General features: G+C 37.1%; 1 protein-coding gene across 3 annotated transcripts in view; it reads left to right on the plus strand.

The window, feature by feature from the left end:
• The first annotated feature begins 3,777 nt into the window (after nt 1-3,777).
• blnk (B cell linker) overlaps nt 3,778-16,016 on the plus strand; it is a 49,112-nt gene continuing 36,873 nt past the window's right edge. The window contains exons 1-2 of one of the 3 annotated variants that reach the window (XM_053502070.1): nt 3,778-4,059; nt 4,395-4,457. In XM_053502070.1, the coding sequence (XP_053358045.1) occupies nt 3,991-4,059; nt 4,395-4,457 (132 nt within the window). In that variant the 5' untranslated portion in view covers nt 3,778-3,990. The remainder of the gene's footprint in view (nt 4,060-4,394; nt 4,458-16,016) is intronic. The other 2 variants (XM_053502068.1, XM_053502069.1) reach the window with 2 other exon arrangements.

Consider the following 16,016-nt stretch of genomic DNA (forward strand, 5'->3'; position numbering starts at 1 on the left):
AGCCCGGCAGCCCATGCTGTTCCTGCTCGTCGTACATCTGCTTGAGTCGGCAAATGAGCACATCAGTGAAGATGGAGCCCTTGATTAGCAACTCAATAACCACAAAGCAGCATATGTGGGTATGGTCAGCTTGGGCTTTTTTTTTTGCACTCTACATCTGCATTATATTTCTTCACATTTATGCTCTGTGTGTTGTGTGTTTGAATATCTTTTCTTAAACTGGCACATCTTCCTTCTTCTCCTTTCTCTTCCTTTTATTGCTTCTCAGACATGAACTAGGCTTTTTTTTTTTTTACTACTGCTTTCCATACAACCACAAACAATGCGGTTTGTCTTTTGAAACGTAATAACTATACATTTACAGTGTATTCCAAGCAAAATATTGATCTCATTCTTTTAAGTGAGTGTTCCAAAACTTCGCTCTTGAAGATTTAAAGTCTGGCACAGTTTGATCATTTTTCCGCTCAATCACACGTACTGTAATTCTACTTATCATGTTGAACTACAGGATAAAAAATAAATCAAAATGTGCCATACCCCACTCTCCTGGAATGCATAATTCCTAATCATATGTAGTATCTGAATTTCTATTAAGGGTGTTTGTATCGGTCTAGAGTACATTTTATAGGCCTATAGGTGAAAAAGTATAAAATGTTACTTCTCAGTAGAACAAATAGTTGTTCAAGTTCCTTCAGTGCAACATATCTGAAACATATCCAAAATTTTAACATTAATATTTTTTTTCATTGACAGATTATGTTGTGTAACCGTTGGGTAACAGTTAACATTTTAATTTCCTTATTTTGACCCATGATATCAGTGGTAGGACTTTCCTGGCTGACCACTTCTCGTTTTCATGAACAGTTTGCAGTAGCATAATATCTAAACATATTACCTAACATAGTTTTAAATTATTTTAAATAGGTTTTAATAACTTTTTTGTATTTTTTTTTTACTTTTGAAAGAAATAAATTGTTGTTGGTAACTCTGATGGTTGCTGTAGTATTCATTTTGCAACCAAGAATTCCCCATTTGCAGTAATGTGCCATGGCAAACAATTGTCAATTTGACAAATTGATGACAGTTTTCAAGCTCAATAAAGCACAGGATGCACATAATGGTTGTGTGATTTCATACCATGCTTCCTCTTAATAGGTAAAACATTAAGAAAAAAAAAAAAAGTTAAATAAATAGACTTATCATCAAAGGACATGAAATGACTCTGATATCCATCCATTTTCCATACCACTTATGCTGCATAGGATTGTGGGAGCTCGAAGACTATCCCAGGGCACAACCTAGACAAGGTGCCAACCCATCACAAGGCACAAGCATACACAGTCACACTCCCAATTATACACCAAGCAAACTTAGAGTTAAGGAGGAAACCCAGAGTTCCAGGAGGAAACCTACCAAGCACAGATAAGTCATGCAAACTCCACACATACAGACCAGAGATTAGATCCGAACCCCTAACTCTGAAGATGCGAATTAACAGTCTTAACCACTAATCACCCATACATACTGCCCCGATTTTATCAATTACAACTGTATATTATTAGCCAAGGTGCAGTTGTTTGTTTTGTGAAATCATTCATTCTGTCCTTCATACATTTATTCACTTTACCCGAGAGGAGTCAGAGTGGCAACAACCACCTATGTGTTGTGCTGTAACTTGGTGCTGATATGTTAACTACTGCCACAATGTTGCTTTGTTCAAATGTTTGCCTACTTCTTTCCAACCCCTCATGTGTGCACTGGTTTGGCTTTGATCCAAAATTAAACCCAATCTGGCTGATAAATGGCCTGGCCCTGTACACCTGCAGCAGAGAAGAAAGAATTCTCTATCACATGAACACATAACCCAGCATGAACCCCTCCTCACAACCAGAACAAATAAAAAACCAAGTTAATATGTCAGTGAAAGGCAATTTAATATGTCAGGACTGAAATGCAATTCTTTAGCCTATTCATTATGAACAGAAGTAGGAAGCATAAATGTTAAAGGTAGGAAGTACAAAAGTTAAATATTCAAGTATTCAAGTACTTTTTTTACTCAAGACTTTTACTTGCTGCATTTCAAACGAAATTTCTCTACTTTCAAGAAGCGGGTTACCTTATAGTGCATCTGACAGCACCACGCATTTCATTAAACACCGGATTTCAAACAAATCTAAACTGTAACAGATGCAATAACAACAACAGATGGTTAAATGAGGCCTTGATATATATGTTTTTTTTTTATAAACTTCTTTTATCTGCAATTTGCTGTTTGTACAGCTACACACATGCAGTGTCTCCCAACAAAATGTAGGCAAAGTGATAGGACGGAAAACGTGTTAAACAATTTTGTAATAAAGGCAGTCAGTATTGTAATGATGTCGACAAAGGACAATATGATAGTTAAAATAGTTAAACCGGTGAAAAGCCAACTGCAGTTAAAAATGCAATTAAAGATTGCGAGACCTGACCATGACCTTCAGGTTATCAGGTTAATGGTTTCTTTTCTGTTGCAGTTCTTTGGTACCAAAAAAGTAAATATTAAAGCATTCAAGAACTCATAAAATTGAAAAAAAGAATTATCTGATACTATATTGCTATAAATATTAGCTAGATTTTGTATTTTGTATATAACTAGTTTGTATTGTAAAAGCCAGCTAATGACATTAGTTACAGTAGGGCCCAAGCACTATGAGGTCATAGTGTGTAAAAGGCCCTCTTATTTTCTAAGGATTATGATTATTATGATTATTGTTGTTGTTGTTGTCATTGTGCGTGATGGGTCGTCTTGTTTTTCTAAGAATTCTTTTTCTAGCATTTGGGGCATTTGGGGGATTTCACATGCTCAAAAAGGCATGAAGTCTGCCTGCTGTTTTTACCATAGATTTTGACCCATAGCTCACACACTCGCACGTATACATGCAAAACCACATACACATTTAGATCTCATTGAGCTGAACATCTTTCGCTTTGCATGTCATATGTATTTCATGGACATCACTCAACATGAAGTCAGTTATTTTGGGTCATTTGCAAAATGCACCTAATGGAATTTGATAAACTCCTCCTAGGGGATTTATACAGTATGATTACCACCAAACTGGGCCTATGTGATCTCAAGACATGTCTCAAGAATGCAAAGTTGTGGAGAGATTACTGATATCTCAAACAGGTAAACCGTGACAATGCCTTGAATGTATTCTAAAATTATTCTTTAACATTTTAGAGATTAGCCTATTACAATATATTGTGTTTATCAATGTTTCGTTTATATTTTTGCATTACATATTTTTTAAATTGCATAAATACACCAAGTTTTCAAAAAAGCCATCTCGATTCGAAGACCAGCTCTGTTAAACTTGATGAATTCTGTTTCCATTCATTCCATTTGTCAGTGAAGTCAAGAACTTAACAAAACCAGCAACCAAATTAAGCAACTCACTTCAAATGTGGTCTGAAGTGACAGAAGACATCTAGATCTACATAGAAGTCAGACAAGGTTTATTTTAGCCCTGTAGGTCTTGCGCCACTGTACCTATATTCTAACCTTTGTTTTGCAGTGCGATGTGAAATGAATCTTTTGAAAGTGAAATATTCACCACTGTGCAGCTTTTTTTCACTTCCCTAATCTAATGGTGTTCAAGCAACACTTTAAATAGGGTGACCTTCTTCTACTTCACTCCTTAAACGCTCATGGTTATATTTAGAGGACTTTATTGACGCCAGCAAAGCCAAAGAGGGTAATTTAGGACCTGGTTTGTGACACTTTAGCAGAATATTAAGTGTGCAATTTAAGAGGTGTTTCACGTAAGAGAGTTAGCCAAAGAGACTGACAGACAGGACGTCACAGTGATAAGAGGAAGTTCCCACACTTCCCACATTATGTGAAGTCCGCTTGCAGTGTCCTGTAGTTACCATAAACACATCAGACCACCAAGACAAGCTGCTGTCTGATAGCTCTCGTTTTGCTGTGGATTAGTTGAGACTGAAATGAATCTACCAACCAAGGAACAGTTTGAGGAGTGGAGCTCAGCACAGGTAGCCAGCTTCTTGTCTCAGGTAAGTGGGTGGAAAAGTTTTTTTGTACAGCAGTAACACATTTCTACTGTTATTGTGTAGCATTAGCTTCACAAGAATTACAGAAGTGAAGATAATGATTACCTGTTAGCACATGGGAGTAGCACATGGCAGTTTAGCCCTTGTCAGTATACGCTGTTTAGCTCATTATTTTTAATTAGCTTTATCAAGCAAATGTGTAATGAAAACGAAAATATAAAAGACACTGCTAGAAATTCTTACTCAAAGTCTTACAGAAATGTATGCGCAAACTCAACATAATGCGGCGGTTCGCCCTACAATGTTTAAAAATATCATATTTTGCATGTTACCCATAGAACAAGATGCGTGACTGTGCTGTTACCGTCCAGAGAATGAAGATCGATGGACGGTGGTTCCTGGTATGTGGCATAAGTCATTTCTAGTGACAAGTAATAATTACTAATATTATTTTCACTTAAAATTGCAATAAAAATTGACAGTATAAATATAGCTATATACAGTATAATTTCAACTAAGCTAAAGGGAGAATAATGTATTGATTTATTGTATGTTATTTATTGTAATATTGTGCATTTGATTTGTTTTTGTAATCTATTTTCACTTAAATGGTAAAAATAGATTCACAATTTAAATATATGATTACAATCGAATAGTTCTATTTCAATCCGCTTTCTATTCCATTTTAATTGTATAGCTCTTTTAACAATGCAGCTTTAAAGAATCTAAAGAAAATTATAGAAATGTGTATAAAATGTGAAGAATGTGAATGAAACAAAATGATCAGATTGCACCTGATGAGTAAGCCGAGGGCAACAGTGGCAAGGAAAAACTGCCCGAAAGTTTTGGTTTTAGTTCTAGTTTTAGTTCTAGTTTTTTTGGAATTTAATGTTCTATTCTTGCCCATTTAATTTTCTCAAAAAACCTAAACCATTCTCCGAGTTCTTTCAGATCAATACATGAATCATGCCATAATATAAAGTAGGTTTTACGCTATTTGTGAGAATTATCTCTGAAACAGTATAGAATTTGTTGAGTAAATTGTACAGTATAACATCACAGGGCTGTTTCCAGGGGGGAACACTACCATCTGTATATACAATTGTTATATACAATTGTTATTTACAATTTTCTAACATGACCAAGTTGCCAACTCATGGCAGGATTACAGTGATAAAATTACAGAACCAGGGTACTTCCTTTAAAAGGAAATGTGCAACTTAGTTTTTTTTTATGATAATGTAACCAAGCATCCGGTCACGTGGCTTTACTTAACAAGGACTACTAAGTATGATTCAGGCAAAATGCTCAGATACTGTTTTCAGCTCAAACTGCAGCAATATGCATTCAAAAAGTTAAACTAGGAACTATTAGATACAGTAAATGACAAGTTTCGGCCAGCTACATTATTCTTACCATGGAATGAATTGTTACCTTAAGATAGCGTTTAATCAGGTTTAATGATGGTGGTGATTTTAACAAATGAAATATGTTTTGTTTTTGTTTTTTTAATGAGCATGCTGCAGATTTAAGTGTTTCTGCCTTACAATACCATGGTGTCTGGTTTGATCCTGAACAAGGGTTATAAATGCATATCAGGGTTCCTGGTTGACTCCCAGCTCCCTGAAACATGCTGGTTGATTTGTCTGCGCTATACTGCCCTAAGCAGAAGTATGAAGTAACAAAGTACAACTACTTTGTTACTGTACTTAATTGTTTTTGTGTGTGTGTGTGTGTGTGTGTGTGTGTGTGTGCTTCTACTATGGCATCATAAATCATCAAGTTCTGTTTCTTATCCAGGTGGATACCTCTAATGTCTGAACTATGACTTTGTTTTCTTAGGAACTAGGATATTCGTTCATTATCCACTTAGTTGACAGCAGGGATACATTATAAAACTGCCAAAAAAGCAATTGTATTGTTGGCATACAGAATGTCTAGCTGGCCCCAAGGAGTGCCATCATCTGGTCAAAACCAGTGTTCTGTTTTCTATAAGATATATGCTATAAATAACAAAAAAAAAAAACACTGCCTGATTCATTGTCTTGAATATGTTGGAGAAAACTGACACTGCCAACCTGCTTGTTTGTTTCCATCAATATAAAGATCTATGATGCACAAGCCAACAACCCTGATACCACTGACAAGCTTGTTTAGAGGATTTCCAGCAGCTCTATGAGGCAAAGTAAACAATCAAGACACAACACCAGATTCTTTCTTAAACTTTTCTTAGATTAAAGCTTCTCATCAACGCCTAGATCCCCTCACTACCCCACAATACTACATTAGTAAAATATAAACAATAGTTTGCATCTTTTGGTGGACTCACTTAATGTCTACAAAGCTCTTATATTTAAAACGTCTGTTCCAAATGGGTAAATTATTGAGGTATGTCTCTAGACCGTTAGATTTATGTAAATGTTGATATTCTCGTAATGTGGGGGATTTTTTTTTTTTTTTTTTTAGCATTTAGGATCTCTAATTTAGGTTAGTCAGTAGTGAGCTATATAAAAACATTTGTCTTGACCGGGATATTTGGATGGTACTGTATCTCACACCCTATAGCCAAACGGACTTGCAAGCTCAAACCTAAAAAATAAGAAAGAAAGTTACTGGCCCATTCCCATATTTGATTCCAAACCTGGGTAATCTCAAGTCAAGGTTTCATCAGAAAGTGCGTCAGAGTCTGGTACGGCATGTGACAGTTTTCATCAAAATTTCAAAAGTAGTCGCCAGCTGAAAACACAATAGGAATTTTACATTTTTAATTTTAAATGTAAAGGTGGGTTTAAAAGTTTTTAGGCTGTTTGTGGAACTTGTTATGAGTTTGTGCTTCTTCATAAATAATCTTAAAGTCCGAAAATATGCTAAAATTATTGTGTAAAGTTAAAAAGCCCCGAGCTGTCCCTACTGGAGCGCTGGCAAAAACTCTCCCAAAAACTCTCCATCCCTGTGCACTACAACATGAGTTTCATGATTCTGTCATTAGTGATTATATTGTATTTGTAAGTACATTTCAGAGGTAATGTGTTTCCTGTACATAGGTGATTTAAGTAAGACATGGGATGTCACAGTGTATGGTGACCAAGAATCTTTAGAAATTTCAATTCAATACTAGGTATAAAAACATAAAGTTTTCACCAGCTTTAATATAATACAGTATATTCCCATAATAATACCTGTCCTTGTTCAGGCAACATATTGTTTTTGTTGCAATACAGTAGTATAGAAGATTGCGTGTACAACATGATATAACCAAATATATTTGTATTCATAATAAAGCGCACTATTGGAATTGGCCAGAAAAAAATCACAGCATGCTACTGCTGCAGTAAGAATGTGTTCATGGTGTATTACTAGTGTATTTGTTATAGTTAACATTGCCATAATGTACTTATAGTACTTATAATAACATAAGACATACTTACATTTTATTGATCACTGTGTCAGGTATGTACGTTAGTACATACACAGCCTTGTACTAAGTATACTTGAAGTTGTTTTACTTTAGCACATAGAATTAGGCATGCTTGCATTTAATATACTTAGCATACTTTTTTCAAGTGGTTATGGATGGTGTACAGTTAGCAACTGACAGTTCTTACTGGTATTTGTAGCCAGAGGCTGGGGTGCCTTGGTGGAAGAAGTAGAACTGCTGACTAGGAGCAGGTTCAAGCCACAACACTGCCTGGCTACACCTGTCGGACTTTTCATCCCCAAGTGCTCAGATACAATTGGATGTCTAGTTGGCAACCCGATTAGTTTAGCCATTTGCTAAAATCATTTAAGTTCCTTATTAATGTACACACAGCACCCCAAATTGACAGAAAAATACAAAATTGTTAACATTTTTGCCGATTTATTAAAAAAGAAAAAAAGAAATATCACATGATCCTATGTATTCAGACCCTTTGCTCAGTATTACAGCCATGAGTTTTTCTGGAAAAGATGCAACAAGTTTTTCACACCTGGATTTGTGGATCCTCTGCCATTCCTTCTTGCAGATCCTTTCTAGTTCTGTCAGGTTGGATGGTAAAAGTTGGTGGACAGCCATTTTAGGTCTCTCCAGAGATTGGGTTTAAGTCAGGGCTCTGGCTGGTCAATTTAAGAACAGTCACAGTTGTGAAGCCACGCCTTCGTTATTTTAGCTGTGTGCTTAGGGTCATTATCTTGTTGAAAGGTAAACCTTCAGCCCAGTCTGAGGTCCTGAGTACTCTGGAGAAGGTTTTCGTCCAGGATATGCCTGTACTTGGCCGCATTCATCTTTTCCTCAATTGCAACCAGTCGTCCTGTCCCTGCAGCCGAAAAAACACCTGCACAGCATGATGCTGCCACCATCATGCTTCACTGTTGGGACTGTATTGGAGAGCTTATGAGCAGTGCTTGGTTTTCTCCACACATAAAATTAAGGCCAAAAAGTTCGATCTTGGTCTCATGAGACCAGAGAATCTTATTTCTCATCATCTTGGAGTTCTCCATACGGGCTTTCAGGTGTCAGGTGGCACTGAGAGGCTTCTGTCGGGCCACTCTGCCATAAAGCCCCGACTGGTGGAGGGCTGCAGTGATGGTTGACTTTCTACAACTTTCTCCCATCTCCTGACTGCATCTCTGGAGCTCAGCCACAGTGATCTTTAGGTTCTTCTCTACCTCTCTCACCATGGCCCTTCTACCCCAATAGCTCAGTTTGGCCGGACGGCCAGCTCTATAAAGGGTTCTGGTCGTCCCAAACGTCTTCTATTTAAGGATTATGGAGGCCACTGAGCTCTTAGGAACCTTAAGTGCAGCAGAATTTTTTTGTAACCTTGGCCAAATCTGTTCCTTGCCACAATTCTGTGTCTGAGCTCTTCAGGCAGTTCCTTTGACCTCATGATTCTCATTTGATCTGACATGCATTGTGAGCTGTAAGGTCTTATAAAGACAGGTGTGTGGCTTTCCTAATCTTGTCCAATCAGTATAATCAAACACAGCTGGATTCAAATGAGGATGTAGAACCATCTCAAGGATGATCAGAAGAAATGGACAGCAAGTTAAATATATGAATGTCACAGCAAAATTTTTTTGTAAAAAAATGTCAACAATTCTGTCTTTTTCTGTCAATATGGGGTGCTGTGTGTACATTAATAAGGAAAATAATTTAGCAAAAGGCTGCAATATAACAGAGTGAAAAATTTAAGTAGGTCTAAATACTTTCCGTACCCACTGTAACTGACACAAAAACAGGTATATATTAAAATTCAATTATTTGTCTCATGTATCTTACAGTAGAGTAAAAAAATTGTTTGTATATCCCAGTTGTGAAGCTGGGGTCAGAGCACAGGGTAAGCCAGAATACAGCACCCCTGGAGCAGATAAGGTTAGGGGCTCAACAGTGAGCGCATGGTGGTTCTGAGGTTTAAACCCCCAACCTTCCGATCGATAGCCCAATAACTCCCAGCCTTAACCAATTGAGCCACAACTGCCATTTGCCCAATGTGCCAGACAGAACCACACACACACATACACACACACCATGTTGCCAAAGGATAAGGAGAATAAACCATAGAGTGGTACAGTAGACAGTTTTGTAAATCTGTAAAGTTACTCCTTTATAGTTCCACTTATTCCACTTTTGTTAAGCTTTGTAGCTCGGCTAAGGCATTAAACAAAACAACGCATACGGTTCAGAGACAATTCAGAAGCAGTTATAAATTAGATGAACTGTTATTTAAGATGGCATAACATTACCAGATGTGTTTTGTGGTCGGACAATGCTCTTTTCTCAGTTCTGCGCACCGTACAGACCTACTTTCACCCATGCTGGAGACTGAGAGTTAGTGTAATTAACTGTTATTAAAAGACATGCTGAATGATACATACATTTAAACATCACATAGCTTTTACTGTTTGTTTTCATTATTTATTTATTGGAATGTCCCTCGTCCAATCCGATTGCTCGGTCGGAACTAACTGTTGTATTATTAAAAATTATAGCTGCCGTTGTATTCTCCTCTTTGCCGTGGCGAATGCTCTCTGATGCTGTGGGAAGGCTTTCTGTAAAAATAAGCATTTATGGGGTCTACCCATTTATTTGCAGTGGTTTTGTAATTCTCATTTTCATTCTGACAAAGGTTAGGTTTTATTATATTGTGTTGTATTTACCATTTTTATGTAGTTACCTCTGGCTTTTATGTAGTTTTTATATTGCTAGAAAATATGTGCTGCAGAAAAAAACACAGAAATATTCACCGTGGTTTCCATTGCATTCTTTCAGTTATTGTGGCCTCGGTTTCATCATTGCAAAAATAAATAAATATATATATATATTTTTTTTAAGTTAGTGTGTACATGTGTGATGTAAATTGGTACGGATATATATATATATATATATATATATATATATATATATATATATATATATATATATATTATAATTATATATATATACATATACATACAGTGTATATAAATATATATATATAGTATATAATATATGTATGTATATATATATATATATATATATATATATATATATAATATTTTTTTATTTATTTATTTTTCCTCTTATCATCGTATGTCTGTGTATTTAGTCACATGTTGCATTTCTTTGATTAGTTAAAGTTACAGCCATGATTTGAGAAAAGTACAGTGTAGAGTCAGAACTTTAAAGGAATAAAGGCATGTATCAGTCAAGAGAAGCAAAGCTTCCTGTTAATAATCTCCATGCTGTACATGCTGTCTTGCTCAGTAGGTACCAAGGGTTTGCAATGAATTACTCTGCATATTCAAACACCGCTCATGCATTTAACCATCTGCTCCTATTCTAGGGTGCCGAGGAAATTAGTCAGTAGATTATAATAACATTGCCTGGGACTAGGTGAGCACAGCTGAAACGTGAATCCGTAGTGAGCAGCTCGTTTGGAGCTGAGCCATTGATGAGTGCTAAATGAAACATGAGATACTCTCACAGCTTTCATAAACTACTCTTATGCCTATGCAGGCATGATAAACATATGGTGCTGAGGTGAAGCAAGACATGAAGCACACATGCAATGCACAAAGGATCCACCATGAAATGAAAAAACAACAACAAAAGAGAAATATTTGTGGTGTTACTTCCATTGATCTCAACTGGATGCCTCATTTTTTCCCCCTCTCCTACTGTGCATATCTTTGTTTCTTTATAAAAGAGTGTAAGGTCAAAATCATCTCATGGTCCATCTTTCACTCTGATATCTTAGGCAAGTTTCTGACAATGTTCCTGTGAGTGCTTTGAGCTGACAGCATGGATGAGGTTCTAGTGCCCTGTTTATGAAGGAGCTTTGCTTTTTAATATGCAGCTGGTTGTCCAGGCCACTGGGGTGCCTTGTGTCTCACTCCAGCTCTTCAAGAAGTCTACATAAATAATTCACTCTTCCTGTATCTGAGGAGGCACTGAGCTGAAATAGATTTGATATTTTATTCTGTGTCAAAAGGCTAAGCTTGGGATCAAATGCAAACAATTCATCGGAGCATTACACCAGTCTTTGTTATCACAAACACTCCAAAAATTATTCAGCTGTGGATCCTTTTGGCAGTTTCTGTCAAATCCTATAAGGATTGTAAAGTTAGTGCAAATAGTACAGTTTTTCTTTAGTAACACTGCCGCAGCCCTTTGCTAAACATTAGACAGTACACTAAAAGATATTGAGAAGATAATGCTTATTTTGTAAGGTTTCCTGTTTGTGTCAAATACAGACTGATGAAATTATGTAGAAAATACAAATGGTTCCTTTTTTTTACAGTACCTAAATACTGTACAGTAAGTCGGCGATAGCTGAGTGGTTAGCACTGTCACCTTGCACATCCAGGTCCTCCTGCGTTCGAATACCGAATTGAGTCTGTGTATGGAGTTTGCATCTTTTTTCCGTGCTTGGTGGGTTTCCTCCAGGTTCTCCGGTTTCTTCCCACAGTCCAAAAACATTAGGCTATTTGGCGTTCCCAAATGCGTGTGTTGACCGGAGTTCCTACAATGGTCATACAATATAAATACAACGACCAACTACAGTACAGAGTACTACAGAGGTTCATGGATGGATGGATGGATAGATGGACTGTGCTGTTCCTTGCGATACATTGTGCAAAGTTCTAGAAGATGTTACTCAGGAAAATGATACTGTATGAAAATGATACTGTATGAAGGGCCGTTCAAGGTTAAGATATGGACAGCTGATCAGGTAGTCCCCAGTTCGAGTCCCAGTGTCGCCAAGCTGCCACTGTTGACCACTTGAACAAGGTTCTTCACCCACAAATGCTTGGATACAATCAGGCTTCGAGCTGGCAACCGGCCCTGTAAGTAACTGCCACAGAGAGAATGGATGCCACATTTACTTTTTTATTATATAATCCCCTGCTATTCTATCAGGGTAGAAAGTTTTCTCAGTTCACCAGAGCCATGATCACGACTGCCTGCTTCACGTCTTAAACACTGGTCTCCTAGAAACTCCTTTAAAGCCCAAACATGTAGAAATGGCTTGGAGCAAGGTCAGGATTGTAAGAGGGATTTGGCCATAACTCCCAGCTGAGTTCTTATAATGTGTAAGTCATCAATCAGTTTTTACTCCTTCATTTGTGAGAAATAGTCATCACAAGTCCCGGTTTGACTTGAAGGCCCCTTGTAAATGTATTTACTGCAAACTGTCTATGGTTATGATGAATGTAGCAAAAATGGCTTGCTTAAAATGACAGTATGTAATTCCCAGCATCCTGCACTATCACCGACTAACTCACTCATCATCTATACCGCTTTATCCTATGTAGAGCGTCGCAAGGGGCCTGGAGCCTTTCCCAGAGTACTTACAGTAGGGCATGAGGCGGGGTACACACTGGACAGGGTGCCAATCCATCGCAGGGCACACACATACACACACACACTCACATGCTCATTCACTCACTATGGGCAATTTGGGAACAACAATTAGCCTAATCAGCATGTCTTTGGACTGGAGGATGAATCCAGAGTACCAGGAGGAAACTCATCAAGCAAAAAGAGAACTTGAAAACTTCATGCACAGAGATCCGAGGCGTGACTCATACCCGGACCCTGGGAGGTGCAAGAGACAGTGCTAACCACTAAACCCCCCTCCTGCACTACTATGTGCAAGTTACTACAGTAGCTGTAATACCTGATAAATCGAATTAATGATTAATGAGGGTTTTTTTCTTCTTCTTCTGATGTGCAGTTTAAGAAAGTATAAGACAACGTTTAAAGTCTCACCTGGCCTCCAGCTCTATCCCTAAACATGTGTAGCCACCATACCACATGGTCAAAAGTTTGTGGACACCTGATCATCATACCCATATGTGGGGCATCCCTAATCTTTTGCCACATGTATTGGAAGGCATTCATTGTGTAGGTTGTCTTTGTACAGTATGCTGTAGAATTGCATTCTCCCAACATAGAGTCTAGATCTTTGCTTTGATTTCAGTTTGTCAACTGCCAATCCTTAGATAGGTTTTTCCTATAATGCAACGGTTACCAAATGATAAGGTGAATATTATCAAACTGCTGTATATGCTGTGTCACAAGACAGCTAAACATTCATAGGAAAGCACTAATTTCCATATTGTCAACTCGCAAATGCCCATGATTGAGAGATTCGCTTCATTCCTCTCAAACAGAAATAATATCCTCTCTGAGACTCCTGTCTAGTCTTATTACAGTATTATGATTTAAACTTTTGAATGATTTTTCTGTTGTGACACTCGGGGGTAACCAAGTCTTTAAATTGTGACTTGTATTCATTTAAGTGTGTGAGTTTTTTTTTTTTTTAACAATTTTCCTTGCTGGATCAATAACACCACTTTAATTACTAACAAAATCATTCCACACTGCAGTTTTAAACTGATTAAATCATTGATTACTTGGGTCCTTATCTAAAAGGCTAATCCCTACTACTGTCACTGTTCACACAATCAACAAAGTGGACACTAATTCCAGAAAAAAGGCACGATCTCTATTCAGCCTGTGGCATATATATATTTTTATGTTTCTGCTTGATCTTTTTTATCTACAGTATATTTCTGCCTGCTTGTGTGGGCATGTGTCTCCTTTGATCTTGATAAATCTCATGACAATGTGTTACTTAGATCATATTCTAAGATCAGTTACAGGAACAAAGGACAGCGTGATGTAATTTTGTGTAACACACTGAAATATAATGCTGCATGTGCCACTTATGGCTCCATTACTCCATTAGAGACTTAGATACTGTACCGATACAATGTAATTCCAACTATAAATCAATATACTAAGCAGCTACTAAATAATATAGTCATGCATTTTTAGTTTGGTTGTAGCTCACCAGGTGCCGGTTTGACACTGTCAGTAATAATGTACTTAAAACGAGAGAAGCTCTATGAGTAAGATGGAGAAGGCTGCTTTTCACTTCAGAGATGCACTCATTTACCTTACCTCTAAAAATTTATAAAAGCTCGTACTGGGGGTCTGGTTGCGTATTTTTTTCCTCAATTCTGAGATTACATGAGGAGCCAGGGGGAAATAAAATGAACGGTTAGTTTCTCTAGAACATTGCTCCTTGCCAAGTGTAAAGAAGCCACATCTTCTGGATCAGTCTTAAAACTAGGCGATATCTCCATCTAGTGATGATAGTGAACAATACACCTGAGTGGTATGGAAAATACACAGCAAAAATATATTTTTAAATAAGGAAATGCCTATTTGGGTATTAAGTGCAGTGATTAATATATTGTAGCTCACAACAATTCTTTTAACCCTTAATGATGCAGTGAGTAGCTTCTTATTTCTTATGTAAATGATGTATCCCTTGGTCATGGAAAAGATGTTAGTGTGTTTCCAAAAGGTCAAAGTATTGGCCTGCATCAAGCAAAATAAAACAACAACAAAAGATGTATTTAGTTAAGAACAGTCCAACACATTATAGGAGAGCACAGAAGGAGAGCGCTAAACTTCTAAATTCTTGGAATAAATGTCATGAAGGACCATGATCATGGTTGGTGAAGTTGTTTTGTAAAAATGCAACAGTAGAAATCACAGCTATGTTTATTAGTGAAAGTAAGAGCATTTCCACACACATACAATAAGATGAGAACCCACAGGATTGGGATTGGCCATAGAAAAACCACTGGCCAGTGAGACTAATCAAGAAAAAAGGTATCAATTTGTTAAAGATTGGATTTATGAGCATTGAAAAAAGGTCATGTGGTCTGATGACTCTAGGTTGCCCCTTTTTCAGAGATATGGGTGTGTCAGGGTAAGGAGCAAAGCACATGAAGCATGCAGCCATCATGCATCCTGCCAACTGTGCAGGCCTCTAGAGGGAGTGTTATGATCTGGGGTTGCTTCAGTTGGGGAGTTCTAGACTCAGCAACGTTATGTGGCAATAAAATAAAATTAGCTGACGATTTGAATGTGATCATCTTGTGAAAATTGTGAAAGAGTGATTCTGGGAGCATGAGGAATCCTTTTCACAGATGAATTGTTTGGACCTGAACCCCATTAAAGGTCATCCTTAACAGAAATAAATGGCATGAAATCACATAAGGCTGCTAAAACAATGCCTTTTTTTTTTTTTTACACAGATTACACAAAACATTTTGCTCTGCCTTTTTACACAATGCTAATGTCGAGGTACAATATCATTCATCACAAAACAAGAAAAAATAAAGGTGAACAATCCACTTTAAACAATACATTTTTATATCTATAACTAATGTTTAACCTTAAATATGATTTAATTCTGACCACCTGAGCTGACTTCTTAAGTTTAATGATTTCATATATTATTATATAATCATATATGGTTTCACAATGTAATTCCAGTGCTTGCTGATAGTGGAGACAGTTTGATTTAGCTCATGCTTAATTTTGACCTAAAACGAATGGCCCTGTTGGTTTCTCTGTCCAACTCACACACCGTATCGACTTTCAGGGCTTCAGTTTCGAGATGATACCACCATATGCA

The sequence above is a fragment of the Clarias gariepinus genome, chromosome 8 (genome assembly GCF_024256425.1).
Source record: "Clarias gariepinus isolate MV-2021 ecotype Netherlands chromosome 8, CGAR_prim_01v2, whole genome shotgun sequence".
Taxonomy (NCBI): domain Eukaryota; kingdom Metazoa; phylum Chordata; class Actinopteri; order Siluriformes; family Clariidae; genus Clarias; species Clarias gariepinus.